The following is a 16528-nucleotide window of genomic DNA, read 5'->3' on the forward strand; positions in this document are numbered from 1 at the left end:
GCAGATTTGAAAGACTGCTGATGGAGGATCACGCCTATTCTCGAGGACATGTAGCAGAGTCGCCAAGGAAGCGAAAGAGAGAATTAAAACGTCAATGCGACAGGCAAATCAGCAAGACCAACGTCAATACTGGAGTAACTTTTCCCAGATGGAAAGAGCTCATGAGGAGCAAAGATTTTAAAACGGACGCCGAAGTTGCCTGCTTTCTTCTCGACAGGTAATTCAGCCTATTTGTGTAAATTCAAAGTTTTATAGTTGCTTGTCTAACCATAGCATGGTTGTGCATAACGCCAGAACGACCTCTAGTATAACTTGCGTTACTTTTCCTCGTGTCAATGGTGAAAAAGTATTGCTTACCTTGTAACATAAATCTGTGCTGTGACGGATCACAGGTGATAGTTTTAAAGGCGCAATTGGAAGAAGTCGAACTGGAAGCCATGTTAATCTTGGAATAATACGGCCACCGTAGGAGTCAAAACGCCCTCGAAATTGAAAGGAACAGAAACTAATATTCACTGGGTAGTCATATACAATTTCACCGCTAGATGGGGGAAAATATCACACAGTGTAGCTTTAAAGACAGTCACTTGCTTTGTTCCTGAATGAATCAGCAGTTTAAACGAATCAGTTGAATAAATGAACGACTCAATGACTCACTTGTTCTCAATGACCTATTGGTGGCTTTAGTTTCATATTTAAAGCATTTCACATTTTAAAAAATCATTTCATATTTCAATATAAAAAAAAATCATAGCTCAAATTATGCAATTTTAATTGCAATGTAAATGCATCCATGCCTCCTCTGAGCAGCACTTAAAGGGGTGGTTGATTATGATTTCACTTTTCTAACTTCAGTTAGTGTGTAATGTTGCTGTTTAAGCATAAACAACATCTGCAAAGTTATGAAGCTCAGAGTTCAAAGCAAAGGGAGATATTTTCTTTTAAAGAAATCGCTTTTTAAGGACTACAACAAACGGCTGGTAGAGACTACACAACATTCCTCCCGGGTTAGTGACATCACCAACCCTAAAATTTACATAAACCCCGCCCCCTGAACACGATGTATAGATTATCAAGACAGAATATGCTAATCAATGACTAGAAGATCAGCTTCATAAATTCATCAACTAACCATTCAGAAATGTTGTTCTACATGTTGTCACTTCTTCTTGAGTCTCTCCATCTTTCTGACTCCGATTTGAACATAAAAGGCTAAAAGTTTTTGAAATTTCCAGTGCATGTGTGTGTGAGGTAAAAAGACACGAGCTCTTGAAGCTCCGCCCTCTGTGCCGGGAGCAGCAGCTCATTTGCATTTAAAGGGACACACACAAAACGGTGCGTTTTGACAATTTTAACATGCTATATAAAAATATCTGTGGGGTATTTTGAGCTAAAATTTCACACACACACTCTGGTGTGTATATAGTATAAAATAAGAGACTTATTTTACATCTTGTGAAAAGGGCATTATACCACCCCTTTAACAGTCTGTTTAAAATGCACCTAAACTCAGTTTTAGATGCACCTTAGCACAAAAACACATCAAACTGGCACACGTAGGGCGCTGCCAACCTAGACAGCATTTTAAAGCATCCTTGCACAAACTGATGCAAACTATCATTATGCTCCCTTTTAAGGGACCTAATTGTGGCCAAAATAACCTCCCTTAAAGGCCACTAGAGGAAGAGGATGGTACCTGAATGGTTGCTCCAAACGAAAATAACAACAACAACTGAATCCCTTGATAACAGGCCCTTTTACTGTTAGTGAAGTGTGCTTACAATGGCCACTTGAGGGACACACTTTTGCTGATTATGATCACTGGACAGTGAGTCCTCATGCATGGACAGAAATGACATACTCCAGTGATAAAGTGCCCATCATCAAGGGACCCTCCTGAAGAGATTATAGTGTTTACTTTTGTTTTGTACAGAATGAAAAAACACTCAGGTGTAATTAAAAAATTCTGGTTGGAACCGCCCCTACGGTTCAGTTTCTGTCCTTCAAAGCTGTAAAAATGATGTTCGAAATTCACAGTGTGAATGTAACAAATTTTAAATATCAACAAAAGCGAATTAATAACAATCTAATTGGTTAAAGAAAATCTTCGTTATTCTATTATTGATTAAAAGAAAAGGCATGGATGGATAAAAGGAAAGAAACAGAGTAAGATGCAAAGAAAGGAGAGGGAGAGAGAAAGGAAGAAAGAAGGGTTAGTTGAATAATTGATATTTGCTGAGAGCGATATGAGTTTTCTTAATGTGCCTCACAGCATTAGCTAAGAGTGCCGCTGTTAGCGTCCAACACCACAGGGCCAAAAACAGGCCGTCTCAGAAACACTTCAGCCGCGCGCTTAGTCACGCGCGCGCACACACACACACAAACATTAAAATGCATTAAATCTGTGATCTAATATGTATGAACATTCACAAACTTCATGAACATTTTACAGGCAAATGGTGAAAAATGTATTGGGAAAAACACAAGACATGCAATGAACATACACGGAAAGTTGGATAAGACCTGAATTATTAATTAATACACAGTACCATTTAAAGGTTTAATTTTGAATGAAATTAATACTTTTATTCAGCAAATATGCATTAAATAGACTAAAAATTATAGTGAAGACATTTATATGTGCTACAAAATATTTAAATTTAAATAAATGCTGTTTTTTTAACTTTCTATTCATCAAATAATCCTGAATACAATGTATCGTTGTTTCCACAAAAAATATGAAGCAGCACATTGATAATAATAAATGTTTCTTGAGCATCAAATCATCATATTAGAATGATTTCTGAAGGATCATGTGACACTGAAGACTGGAGTAATGATGCTGAAAATATAGTTTTGATCACAGGAATAAATTACAGTTTAACATATATTACAATAGAAAATATTCTTTTAAATTGTAATAATATTTCACAATATTGCTGTTTTACTGTATTTTTGATCAAATAAATGCAGCCTTGATGAGCAGAAGAGACTTCTTACATTAAAAAACTCTTTTTATTTTTATTTTTAACAGACCAAACTTATTGTCCTGATATTTTTATTAAAACTAGAAAAGATATGTTTTAGTAATCAGTGTGTTCAAACAATGTGGCTTACGGTTGTATCTCATTACAATTACTAATGTAGTTTTAATATAACTTGTCTTTTTATCTCACCCAACATAAATACAGATAGAATTATTAGAATTATTATTACATTTTCTTATCATTATAAAGCATTCACCGAGTTAAGGACCGTTGGAAGAGTGTGTATGTGTGTAATCTTCTTTGATAAATGTGTTGATATTAAAGTAATGATATACCCTGTGAAAATGTATTACTGCACAGCTGGATCGCTGTATTGACCCAGCAGCATGTGTGTGTGTGTGTGTTTGTGTGTGTGTGTTGGCCTAAGGTTGCTCTCTCTGACTCATAATGAAGTTGAGCTGTCATGCTCACAGATGCCTGAACATACGGACACACAATCTCTACTTCATCTTCAGGTTCACACACACACACACACACACAAATACAGTTCATTATCTTCAGGTACACACACACACACACACTGAATCAGTGAGCGGTTGAAAATAATGTGGAAAAAAGTGCCCAAGGAACTCTTCCAGTGCTCAGAGGATGCTCTTTCATTGCTCAAAAGACTTTGTGCGTTTCATTTATATACTTCGTTCATTAGGAGAAATAAAAAGACACAAATGAGACTTACAAAAGCTATCAAATGAATGTGGATGGCAGCTCAGATCAGTTATAGTTATAGCAATTATAGTTAATATTGCGATCTCGAACTTTGCAAACTTATCTTGACAATTCTGAGCACAGATTGAGACATTTCTTCTGAAACTCCAGAGGAGATTAATGTGTGATTAGGGTTTATTTTTCTCAGATAGTCCATGCAAATCATGAACAAGTCCACTAAAGTCATGCACTGCGAAAAATGATTTCCTTAGTTGTAATGTCAAGGAAAGCAATATTTGTCGTAAAACAAATATAAAACATCCTAATTTTGTTTTGGAGTCTCCTACAATAGGTTTACATGCATCCAAGGTCAAAAAGCACTTTCATTTTCTCACAGTGTCTGAAACTGTTCAATAAAGGATTCGGTCTCTCTAAACCCCTCCTGACTGAGACTCTGCTCTGATTGGTCAGATGGCCCAGTCTGTTGTGATTGGTCTTCTGCTTAACCTACATTAGCATATCTGAATTTCAACACAAACCAAATTCTTCTAGTCTCAGCTACAGAAACTTTTACTTTCACAAACAGCCATATTACACATGTGAAAGGTAACACTTAAGAAGCAAAATGACTTAAGATAGCACATCTTGTTTAAAATTAAAAATGTATCAAAACTAAGTGAGTTTATGATTAAAAAAAGAAACAATATATCTGTCAGTGGGGTTAGAAAAATTAACATAATTCAAAGGGAAATTTTATATGGGGAAAAATGTATTTTTCTTTCCCCACTGACAGTTTTAAGCATAAACTTGTTTCAGAAAGCAAGACCTAAGATCTTAAGTAATTTTCCTTCTCAATTAAACGTATCTTGATTTAAGAATTACTAGATATTTATAGTGGAAAAGTACAGAGCCCCTAAAGGGACATTGGTGGGGAAAAAGTCAATGCTTTTGCTTTCCCACGAGAAACTTTGCTTTCGCTCGCAAAACGTTGTGCGTTAATCCGAGAAACTTCGTGAAACCTTTTGAGCTCTTTGCAAGGGAAGGCAAAGTTTATCGGCAGAACGCGAACATTTTTTGCGAGGGAGCGCAAAAAGCACAGACAAAATTTACATATATTTTTTATTCATCATGTCCCTTTAGGCGCTCCGTAGAAAACAAAACAAAAATACCAAGAAAATCTCACAGACTTAAATTTGGGTCAGTTCCTCACTCAAATATATTACATGACTTATGGTGTACGGGTCATATAATGCTTTTTATGTTTGTTAAATGACGAAACGTGACGGTGAGTCAACGACAGAAATGTCACTTTTGAATGAATTACTCCTCGTAAAAGCCCTACATTTTGCCCGTAACAGAAGCAGGGTTTCCGGCTTTCACCTATAACTAGTAAGTTTCTTCAGTCGCCCCCTCTCTCTGTTTCCACAGATGGTTAAGCCCTACGGATCACGCTGTCACAGTTCATCTCCTCTCGTGTGTCTGACAGCACGCCTGATCCTCCAGGAGCGGCTCAACCCCCCCTACAAACACACTGACATTTCTCAAAGGACCTGTGCTCATAAACACTCACAAACCATCGCTCTCTCTCTGTCTGAACGCGTGACACATATCGGTCACTGGGATCCTTCGGTGATGTGATGACATTAGCTAATTCCCCATTAAATCATGTATTTAACAGACCCGAAACATGGCGGACTTCCATTGTGCACAACGCAAATAATGAGTTTTCTTTATCAAAATAAGTCTTTTAAGTCGTTTTCGTAAAAAGGATCCGATGACACTTTATTTTTAAAGTGTCCTTGTTACACGTTACGTGTAGTAATAACTATAAATCATGCATAACTACATGCTATTAAACCCTAACCCTATGTAGTTAGTTAATATTCCTCAGTATTTAAATGTATAATTACACTGTAACAAGGACACCTTCAAATAAAGAGTAACCAAAGATCCTCAAAACAATTGTGTATAATATCCAGCATTAATTGAGATGTTGTTCTCCTGTTTATTAATGTGAAGCTGCTTTGAAACAATATAAAGTGCTATATAAATAAATGTGACTTAACAGCATAATCTTGTGACAAAACATTTTGCATATGTAATTTAATTTAAATTGTTAATGAATTATTTTAATTCAATTCAAGATACTCTCTGACAACAAGTCTAAATATATTATGCAATTCTGCTTCTCAAATAAATTTACACTTTATTTTACTTTGATACACAGTTACATATTGTATATTAAAAACAGTAAATTATGTATAATTACATGCAACTAACCCTAAACCAAACCCTAATCCTAACCGTTACCCTATAGTAAGTACATGTTGTTAATTATTATTACACTTCAATGTATAATTACACTGTAACAAGGACACCTTAGTGTAAAAATAGTGTAAAACAAAATAAGCAGCCTTAAACTTTCAATTGCATACTCACTTTTTTTAAATGCCATATGCTAATACATGTGAGCTTAAAAAAATGATAAATAAACTTTTAAATTTTTTACACTACATTTTGAATAAATGTTACCAAAAAATGACTTGATAAAAGAATTTAACGAAACTGTGTCATTTACATCAAGTTATCTGACAACTGTACTCTAGATCAAACATCATCTCTGTTTCCTCAGAGACAAACATTAACTCCTCACAGAGATGTCGTTTTTAACTATTGCAGTCGTGAGTGAATTTTGTGGCTAGTTTGCGTTAAAGATATTAAATTATGTAGGTTGTGGAGAGAAACCACTGCATTACGCTTGAGAACCACAGATGGACAAGACCGCAGAAACACTGATGAGAACAATACTGAAACATCTCAAATCTTTTAGGTTATTCAGAAAGCTTATTTTCATAGCTACCTTCAAGCTTTCTCCCTCCAAACCGCATATATGTAATTAATGATTGATGGTGCCTGGCCTTTATTTACAGATCTGTCATGCACTGTTAGCAATGCACATTAAAACTTGATTCTGCAGCTTTATGCTCGTCTACAGACAAAAACTGGGTCAAACCGCAAACGCAGAGAGAGAGAGAGTTAGAGACAGAGAGAAGTCCATAAAGTAATGTTTCTGATGGAGACATTACATTTCACTCCTGCTCAAATGAAGAAATAGCTCACTCAAAAATCAGTCATTTACTCACATTCATGTCGATCCAAACCCGTGTGATTTTCTTTTTCCTGTGGCACAAAAAAGGACATAATTTGTCATAAATTTATTCTGCCTTAGAATAAAAGTCAATGACAGAATTTTTTTTTTTTTAAATGAACAATCGCTTTAAATGTTGCAATTTCTCTGTATTGCTGTTAAATTTGCAAGTTGTTAATAGTTGATTATTATTTATAAATCAGCATTATTATTTTTTTATTAAATATTTATTTAATTTAATTTTAAAGTAAGTCATTTAATTAAATGTTACTATATCTTTAAATATGGTTTCATTTTAATTGGTATTAAAACATTTTTTTGCACTGCTTTTGGCATACAATATTTTATTTACATTTTTATTTAAATATAGTCTAATTTTAATTGTTAAAACCTTTTTTGCACTGCTTTTGGCATACAATATTTTATTTACATTTTTATTTAAATATAGTCTTATTTTAATTGATAAAACCTTTTTTGCACTGCTTTTGGCATACAATATTTTATTTAATGTAATGTTTTATTTTAATTTAAATATGGCTATATTTTAATAACCTTTTAGGACTACTTTGCCAATATAATATATATATATATATATATATATATATATTTTTTTTTTTTTATTTTTTTTTTAATGTATTATGCTTATGTAAAATGCTTATTATACAATGTATACATTACAATTTCTAATTTAATGTATTCTTTTACATTTAAATAGTTTTATTTAAAAAAAAAAAAATAAAAAAAAAAACACGTTTTGCACTGCTTTTTCCAATATAATATTTAATTAAAAATGTGTATTATATTAATTTTAAAGTTTATTAAAACTTTTTTTGCACTGCTTTTGCCAATACAAATGAACAGTTCTTGTTATGGCAATAAAACACACTAAACTGAAACTGAGAGCTGCGTTACGGCTGCTAAAGTTTCCACCAGTGACTTTAAATTGCACTGCGGCCCAATTAAGTAAACCGTCCCGCCACAGCGAGCCCGAAGTGTCTCGCCTTCTCCTTAATGGACTGAAGCGGGCAGGTTTCCTCATTTGGACCCACTTGAGCTTGTGCCAATAGCAGGGGAGGCAGGAGGGGCCTGTGCCTGATTGTACTGCCCCAAGGCATCCCTCCTAGAGAATATATATATCTGCCTCTCTCTCTTGTTCATCCATGTGTGTGTGTGTGTGTGCGCATGCATCTCTCTCCCCTCATAAAACACCGAACGCACATCAGCGGCCGCCTCTGGAACACAACATGACACAGACGCACAGCAGGTAAGTCAAGCCGTTATCTACAGATAAAAGTTATTATGACATAAGTTAAGAGCTTTCTGTGTTCTACTGTACCGTTCTGAACATCTCAAACGCAGCGTTGTGCACTTACTGAGGTGAACTACTGAGATGCCAATCAAATAAGTCTTGATTCACTATTTTTTTTAAAGGAGCTGTATGTGATGATATTATGTGACATAATGTGAAAATATGTAATCTATATGATATGCTACTAAATGTGTAAAATAGACATCAGGGATATAGTTGTTGCGTGTGTTTTACATTATCTCTATATAAGGTTTTGAGTAAAAAGTTCAATTACAGAATCTAAGAGTGGTTTTGTGTGTTGGTTTCAAACGTAAAGTTTAAAAAAATGGAGTAATTGTGTAAAATGTGCAAAACTAAAATTCCATAGTTCATTTTTGTAATATTTCTTGTGAACAACTGAGTCTAATTAAATTACATGTGGAATACAAAGTCAGGTTCATCTGTATTTCAGAAGTTAATTCTAAGCAAAAAGTTGTTGTTTTTTTTTCCATAAATGTTTGGTCGGGCCACATTGTCAGATTTATATGGGGGCATGTTGTCACATCCGTTTCAAATGTTATGCATAGAATTAAGTACAATATTTGTTGACTTTATTCTGCTGTTTCATCTATTTCATACTTGTCTTTCTGTTTAAATTTTGCTGTAAATGTTTAATGTTTAATGGCAATATGTTCAATAGCAGCTTTTTATAGGCATGTATGCAACCATACATAAAACAAAAAGACCCGTAGAAATATTTACTCGAGTTAATGTTCAAAGAGCCCCGGGCTCTATATATGAAATAAATAATAATCTATCTGACATCGTTAATAAATACATGAAATTGGCCACCCTGGCCTTTAAAGAACAATACAGAATTCCAAAATTAATACCTTGTTTTTAATGAATTGATCTGCATTTATTTTTAATATTTTAAACACAAATTTTAATTCATAATTAACAATATAAAAACGTATTATTGTAATCAATCACATACTTGAGATAGAGTGACGAGATAGATTGTCATTTAACATTAAATCTAGACTAAATACTTAAATCAAAGCTGAGATTAATTTTAGATACTCGTTTATTTTCCAGATTCTGCATAAAGAGTCAAATGGAGAAAACTTCAAGTGTCATGATGCAACTCATTCTGCTGAACCACTGTGGAGGTACGACACACACACACACACACATTTCAACCTATTCAAACATGCTGTGCCTCACCATAATTCACACGAAGAGCGTCCAAAACAATGCTCTAATTTCAAATAAGATCCTCTAAAAACTTTCAAATACATTACATGCCAATATATCTTAAATAGACAATTGGCATTTCAATCAATCCATGCGTTTTGTCCGCTGTTGCCCTGTGTTTGTGTGTGTTCTCAGTTCTTGGATTCCACCACAGTATGTCGATGCTTTTAGCAAGCGTCCCTATTTAAACGAGACAATACATATTTAACACACAGCGATCAGAGTGTGTCCATGCGAGCATCATTGGCCAGCGTCCGACCGAACCCCGAGGGCCTTAAAACTGACACACACATGCACACCACAAAGAATGTCCCGCAGTGAGAACAACTCTAAAATAATTCTATTGATTAACGCTAACAGCAGCATTTGATGTCCAGTTAAAACCACAGAACGGGTTGAGCATAACTGCAATATGACCAAAACACACACACACACTGTTCCTGTAAATTAACATGCAAAACTCCCAGGAAAAACACAGCCATGATTTAAAGACAGACGGATTGCAGCAGAAAGTTGCAGAAGTGATTTCATTATTTCTTTGAGTGCTGTAATAGATGAAAGATCGGTGAAATTCCTCGCCACTCGTCTTCTTTAAACCGAAATCACTTCGGGCTCTCGTTGTCTCAACACCCCGAGATACGAGCAGCAAAACTCATGCCTCACAGCGGGACATTTCATCCTCCTCTTTCTTTCCTGCCTGTAATGTGCTTCATTTTCCTCTCTTTTCATTCTCTCTTTCCACCCAAAGCAAAATGCCAGGAGCAAAAAATAAATAATCAAGAATAAAGAATATTTTTATGAGAGGCATTTGAGAGATATCATAGCCTCATGCGCTTCTCTTTTAATTACACCATTATTTAATTGCTTTCACCATCTCCTATTCTTAATGCTTTTATTAATAACAAAAATGATTAGTTAAATTACATCACAGTCTAAGTTGGTTCTTTCTGAAAGACTGTAGATGTAACTATTAAATGTTGCTAATTAAATAGTTTTGAATTGTACAGTAGTATACTAAACTGCAATGCAATTAAATTGCAATAGAGTGTTATAGAGTGTTAAAAGACTTCTGATTCTTAATTGTGAATGAAAATATTTAAAACATCTAAAAAAAAAAAAAAAAATAGAAACCTGATGTATTTTATGCATATTTATCTAGATTTTAGTTGCTCTATAAAAAGTAATGTTAAAATAAGTAAAATGGAATATAATAATAATGTAATTAATTTATTATATTTACATGTCAAATTTTTTTTTTTATTTAACAAATGATATTTGAAAACCAATGATCAGATAATCTTTAAGGCATTAATGCATATTATGTGAAGTTGAATATTTTAAGACATGATAATAAATTATACTATGGGGGGGGGGGGAATAAAACTCAAAGAATGACTTTCCTCTTATTTGATGCACTCAAAAAGCAGGATTAAAGTAATTCCCTTAAAACTTCTTTGATTGTAGAAGACAAAGAGAGTGTGAAACAAACACAAACACACACTGCAGGAATGAGGAGGAACAGAGAGACGCACGAGAGAGAGAGACAGATGATCGTGGTGGACAGACTGATAGAGAGAGTGGGCAAACGAGCAGTCAGTCTGCCTTGACCCACATTCTTCCGCTAACGATGCCTCGCGGGCCTGATGCCAATCTCTCATTAACACACACACACACACACACACACACGGGTCCCTCTGCCCTTTGTCAGGATGTGCCTATAGCTGACCTTCAGGGTCCTGCTGTAAATACTACACTGAACACAGGTGCAGCCCCCTCCAGAAACACACACACACACACACCTCGCTGGTGCAACCCTGGACGTAATGAAAGGTGGCAGATAGAGGACTTTCGGCAGTTCTGAGAAACCAAAACGTCTCTCATCATCTCTTCTCTTTGTTAAAGTCTCTGTGTAATCAAAACTGGCTCTATTTACTTTCCTACGACACGTTCTGGGGCTCAATGTGAACGATTCATCAATACACAAGCTTTCATCAAAATGTAAAAACTTCAGAAATTACTTTTCTGGTGTCTTCAAACCTTCTTATTTTTCAACCACCTGTCACACAGAGACACTTTTCAATGTCCAATCGATTCATAATTAATAAACTCAAATCCTGTCCAAGTATCCAGTACCACATTACAAAAGTAAAATGGGTTGCAAACACTATAGTTTCACGATGACTTTAACTTACAATCTTTTAAATCTGATTATGATCATTAAAATAATTTTTTTCTTTTTCTTCTGTTGTCTTTGTTTAATAATATTCTAAAATATCAAATATAATAATTTTAAATATTGCTACATTATTAAAATATTTTGTTTACCTGTAAAAAGTCAGAATTATTAAATACAATAATTTAGAATATTATTAAATTATTAAAGTAATAATATTTTGTTTTTATAATGATCTGAATAATTAAAACTAATTATTTAAAATATTATTAAATTATAATATTTGCTTTATAATATTCTAGACTATTAAATATAATAATTTAAAATATTTAAGTAATAATTAATAAAGTAATAATATCTTATTATCAAAAGTTTAATCATATATTTTCTTGATTTTCTCAACAGCTGAAATCTGATGGCTGCGTTCCTGCGTCCCAGTCCTGACCAAACACAAGTTTACAGTTCACACACAATTCATCCTACAAACACACACTCAATGCAAGCCTGTCCTCAAACGCACACGTAAACAAACACACAAGCTCCTCAGAAATTTAGCTTTGAGAGAAACCTGTTTTCATATCTGGGACTGATTTTGATCGCGCGCCATGTCGAAGGACGACTGTAAGGTGGGCTGTAAACACAAGGAACGCAAGCCCAAAAAGCCTCACTACATCCCGCGGCCGTGGGGCAAACCCTACAACTACAAATGCTTCCAGTGCCCGTTCACGTGCATGGAGAAATCCCATCTGTACAACCACATGAAGTACAGCCTGTGCAAAAACTCCCTGTCGTTGCTCATCGAGTCCGACTGGCCGTATAAAAAAGAGCAGCTCCGGCTCCAGCAGGGGGGCGTTCGCTCCCGTAGCCCCGCCAAGGCTCATGCCGAACAGGCCTCGATGTCGGACGAGCCCTCGCATTCGGCGGCGAGTCTGGAGGTCGACGAGGCTGAGAAAAGGGAATCGGAAAGAGAAGCGGAGAAAGACGACGAGGCAATGGAGACAAGCGGCTCAGCGGTTATGAGTCCCGAACCGGCGGAAACGTGTTCCCGAGGGAGCAAACGATCAAAGCAAGAAGCCGAACTCGTGATGTCCGATGTGTTCTCGCTCGAGGAGCAACTTTTACGAGCGCGCTCAGTCGAGGTGGAGTCGAAACTGAGGCATTATAGGCTGTCGAAAACGTGTCTGTCGGGATCGGCGGCGTTGCTTTCAGAGCAATGGCGAATCCTTAGCAATCAGACTTCTGGAGCAAAGCCCAAATCGGACCCGGTGGCGTCTTCTTTGCCCTGTTACCCTCCACCGGCGTCAACGGGTCAACTTGAATGCCCCGATACAACAGGTTTCAACCTGTCTTTGCTTGGCGTTGGATACCCACTGGCTCCTGGACTCCTTTCATACCTAAACCCGGCCCTTACGACAGCGAGCGCAAACGCACAAATGCCCTTCTTAGCATCAACCGCGCAGCTCGCACACGCGCAAAGACACTCAGAGCGTCCTTTACTCCCTCCTCACCTGTATTATCCGTTCCTCTGCGAGCACACCTTTGGTGCGACACCCTCTTCTACGTCCTCCGAGACGAGTAAACTCATCAAACCACCCGCCGTAAGCCTTCCGCCACCTTCGTATCCTCCTAAACTAAACCTGTGGAAGGTCCCGGCCCTGCGGCCCAGCCAGACCTCGCCCGCAGCCTGGCCGTCTCCCATGTGCTCCTCCCCGGAGCCGAGCCACGCCGTAAAGGAGAGGATACGACCGAGGGAAGGGAAGACAGGCTGGCAGCAAGACGCTTCCTTCATCAGAGAGCAAAGTCTGAAGAGATCAGCAGCATCACTAGACTCCCATGGTGCACCTGGAGAGAAGAAACCTGCACTTGAGTTTGCCCTCGACTCTCTGAAAAACACTCACAAATCTACATCCATCGCCTCCCTGGTGTCCAGCAGGATGTCTATACACAACAGGTAAGACAAGAACCCTACAAATGAAAAGATTTGAGGCCTATGAAGCCTGTTGTGTAATAATAAAAATAAGTAAACTCAACTCAACTCAACTTTTCAAACTCAAAACCATTAGAATGGACCAAAGTGCTGTCCATAAATAGTAAATAACTCTAAAATACAGAGAAACATAAAATAATATAACAGGTAAGACAAGAACCCTAAAAATGAAAAGATTTGAGGCCTAAGTGATCCTGATCAGAGTTAAGGGACAAAATTATTGACTACAGTGGGACTTTAAATTTAAGTACAATCAACTTGGATGTTTAAGTCATTTCAACTTAAATTACATTAAACTGACTTTGTATAACTTATCAAAATAAGTTACGCAAGTAATAATAAACATAAGTAAACTCAACTCAACACAACTTTTCAAACTCAAAACCATTAGAATGGACCAAAGTGCTGTCCATAAATAGTAAATAACTCTAAAATACAGAGAAACATAAAATAATATCAAAACATGACACCAAGAAAAACACACAACACAGTTCTCAGACCTAATCAAAGCTATCAAAAACCTTAAGAGCAAAAACCAAAACCTTAAAATAAGCTAAAAATATCCATTCTATGATGCTTGGCAAGGATTTTAAAGATAATGGCAACACTGTAAATAAAGATAAATATATACACAGATGCATTACATCTGGTATGCGTATTCCTTCTGTCTATGCATTACACACTCAGGACAGCCTTGATGAATGTTATTTAGATTCAACAAAACTGTGTTTCCGCAGCCCCCGCAGTGACGCGTCGTCCCCGCTGCACATGTCTGAGCATCTGGAGGCGAGACAGAGAGGGATGGAGAGAGACGTGGACCCGGCAGCTGCTCTCCTGCAGGATTTCTCCACGTTACTCCAGCAGTACCAGAACACAGAGCAGCGCGTCACCTCGCTGCCCGAGCAGTGCCACCTGTGGGCTCACCTGGGGAAGATCCGCTCCGAGCTGTCGCACATCCAGCAGGCGCTCGAGCGCACGGCTCGCACCAACGAAGGCCCGCTCGATCTGTCCCTCAAAAAAAAAACTGTGGGAATCCCAAACAGAGGCGTTTTAGGAGACACAGGAGATGAAAACTGCTCAGAGAGCGAGGAGGAAGAGGAGGAGGAGGAAGATAAAGACGACAGAGACACGGAGGAACGAGGAAGCAGTTTTAAAGAAAGGCAGAAGTGCTCTCTGGACGCGCTGATGAAGCTGAATCCCGTGGTGAAGACGGAGGTGCTGTCCGACGGTGGGATGGCCTTACGGGCCGGGACGGCCGAAGCCCTGTGGCACAGCAGAACTACCAAGTGTGAAGCCGACTCAAGTGTCCTTCTCTGCTCCAAAACACCTAACAGACCGCCGTCCATTCAACATCTGGACACGCTGTGTCCAACCAGCCCCTTAACAACCACCGACACGATGGTGTAGCGAACATCAACAGGAGGACAAACATGAACTTGCAGAACATCAATTGACTGACATGTTTCTTCTGATCGTAAAACTATTTGATCTAAAGGCTTCTATTGTGAAGCCTTATGCATTCAAACGTTGGGGGTTAGGGAGATTTTTTTTGTTGTTGTGGTTGTTGAAAGAAATTAATACTTTTATTCAGCAAGGATGCATTAAATTGATCAAAAATGACATTCAAGGCATTTATAATGTTACAAAAGATTCTATAACAAATAAATGCTCTTTTGAACTTTCTATTAATCAAAGAGTCCTGAAAAAATGTGTCACAGTTTCCACAAAAATTGTTTTCAACATTGATAATAATCAGGAATGTTTCTTGAGCATCAAATCATCATATTAGAATGATTTCTGAAGGATCATGTGACACTGAAGACTGGAGTAATGATGCTGAAAATTCAGCTTTGATCACAGGAATAAATTAAATTTTAAAATATTTTACAGTAGATAACACATTTTAAATTGTAAAAATATTTTAGCATTTTTACTGTATTTTTGATCAAATAAATGCAGCCTTGGTGAGCAGAAGAGACTCACAAAATCTGACCTACTCCAAACTTTTGAACAGTAGTGTATATAATAAGTACACTGTAATATTAACATGCGATATAAAACGCTATACCATATACAAAATAAACGGTAGAAATGATTATGAAATAGTCTGATATGAAATATCAAGTAAAGCGAAGACAAAATCAAGCACCTTATGCCAAAAAGAGCTGATGGAGAAGGACAAAGTACATGCACTGACTTAATGATTATTGTGCCAAGTAAGTCCAGCTACAGGACGAAAATTACTAAGGGTCAAGAAACTACAACTGTATTTAATGTATTTATTTGTAATTTTTTTTTTTTTTTTTTTTTGACATATTTGGCACATATTTTATTTATTTATTTATTTAGCATTTTATTACTCAGTTCTGCCATTATTTTTCTAGGACGTAATGTGTTTTAAGACTTCTTGTCTTCTGTAAATAATCAACATTTTAAATAAGATAATCTAAAGAGATGATTGTTTCACTGTCACACGGACGATACTGCAAATCTCACATTATTGTTTCATCAGTGTGCATTAAGTGTTCATTTAAGATGCTTACAAATCTGTACATAAAACATCCTGCAATAAATATTTCAAATTATATTAGTGCTTGTGTGAGTTTTCTGTGTTGTAAGACAGCGGTGGAGGAAAAGATTTAGGTGAGGTGCGGTAAACAGTGTGACTGCCAGACACGCAGGATATATAGTGATGGACAGATTATGTGAAAGAGGTTAATGTTTGGGTTAGGAGGGCTCTGGATGTGGGGTAAAGCGGCTTGAGCTAATGCGTGGTGATACGGTGCTCACAGGTTTACAGTATTGGTCGTGACGTGTTGCTCTGCTGTGATAAAGGTGAACTCTGACTGTGAGCCGTACCTGAGCCGAAGCTCCTCCACACCGAAAGGTCAAAGCTTCAGGGACGAGCATCACACACACACCCGACACGACCCGACACATGCACCTGAAAGGTCACCTGCCACAAACACAAGAGTCAAAGTGC

General features: G+C 36.9%; 1 protein-coding gene and 1 long non-coding RNA gene across 2 annotated transcripts in view; one reads left to right on the forward strand and one right to left on the reverse strand.

The window, feature by feature from the left end:
- Nucleotides 1-13847, reverse strand: part of LOC307153405 — a 169809-nt gene extending 155962 nt beyond the window's left edge. Inside the window, exon 1 of the long non-coding RNA XR_013820147.1 lies at nucleotides 13759-13847. This is a non-coding gene — a long non-coding RNA (uncharacterized lncRNA). The remainder of the gene's footprint in view (nucleotides 1-13758) is intronic.
- Nucleotides 7954-16129, forward strand: prr35 (proline rich 35). The gene is made up of 4 exons (XM_079862760.1): nucleotides 7954-8104; nucleotides 9227-9300; nucleotides 11964-13509; nucleotides 14283-16129. Exons 3-4 carry the CDS (start codon nucleotides 12164-12166, stop codon nucleotides 14950-14952), a joined length of 2016 nt encoding a protein of 671 aa, XP_079718886.1. The 5' UTR covers nucleotides 7954-8104; nucleotides 9227-9300; nucleotides 11964-12163; the 3' UTR covers nucleotides 14953-16129.
- The last annotated feature ends 399 nt before the right edge of the window (nucleotides 16130-16528 follow it).

The sequence above is a fragment of the Squalius cephalus genome, assembly GCF_949319135.1.
Source record: "Squalius cephalus genome assembly, chromosome: 25".
NCBI classification, from domain to species: domain Eukaryota; kingdom Metazoa; phylum Chordata; class Actinopteri; order Cypriniformes; family Leuciscidae; genus Squalius; species Squalius cephalus.

Excerpts from the sequence above, each read along its gene's own strand:
- prr35 (XM_079862760.1), top strand. The coding sequence starts at position 12,164 with ATGTCGAAGGACGACTGTAAGGTGGGCTGTAAACACAAGGAACGCAAG. Across the intron at positions 13,510-14,282 it reads AGGATGTCTATACACAACAG|CCCCCGCAGTGACGCGTCGT; the intron begins GTAAGACAAGAA and ends GTGTTTCCGCAG.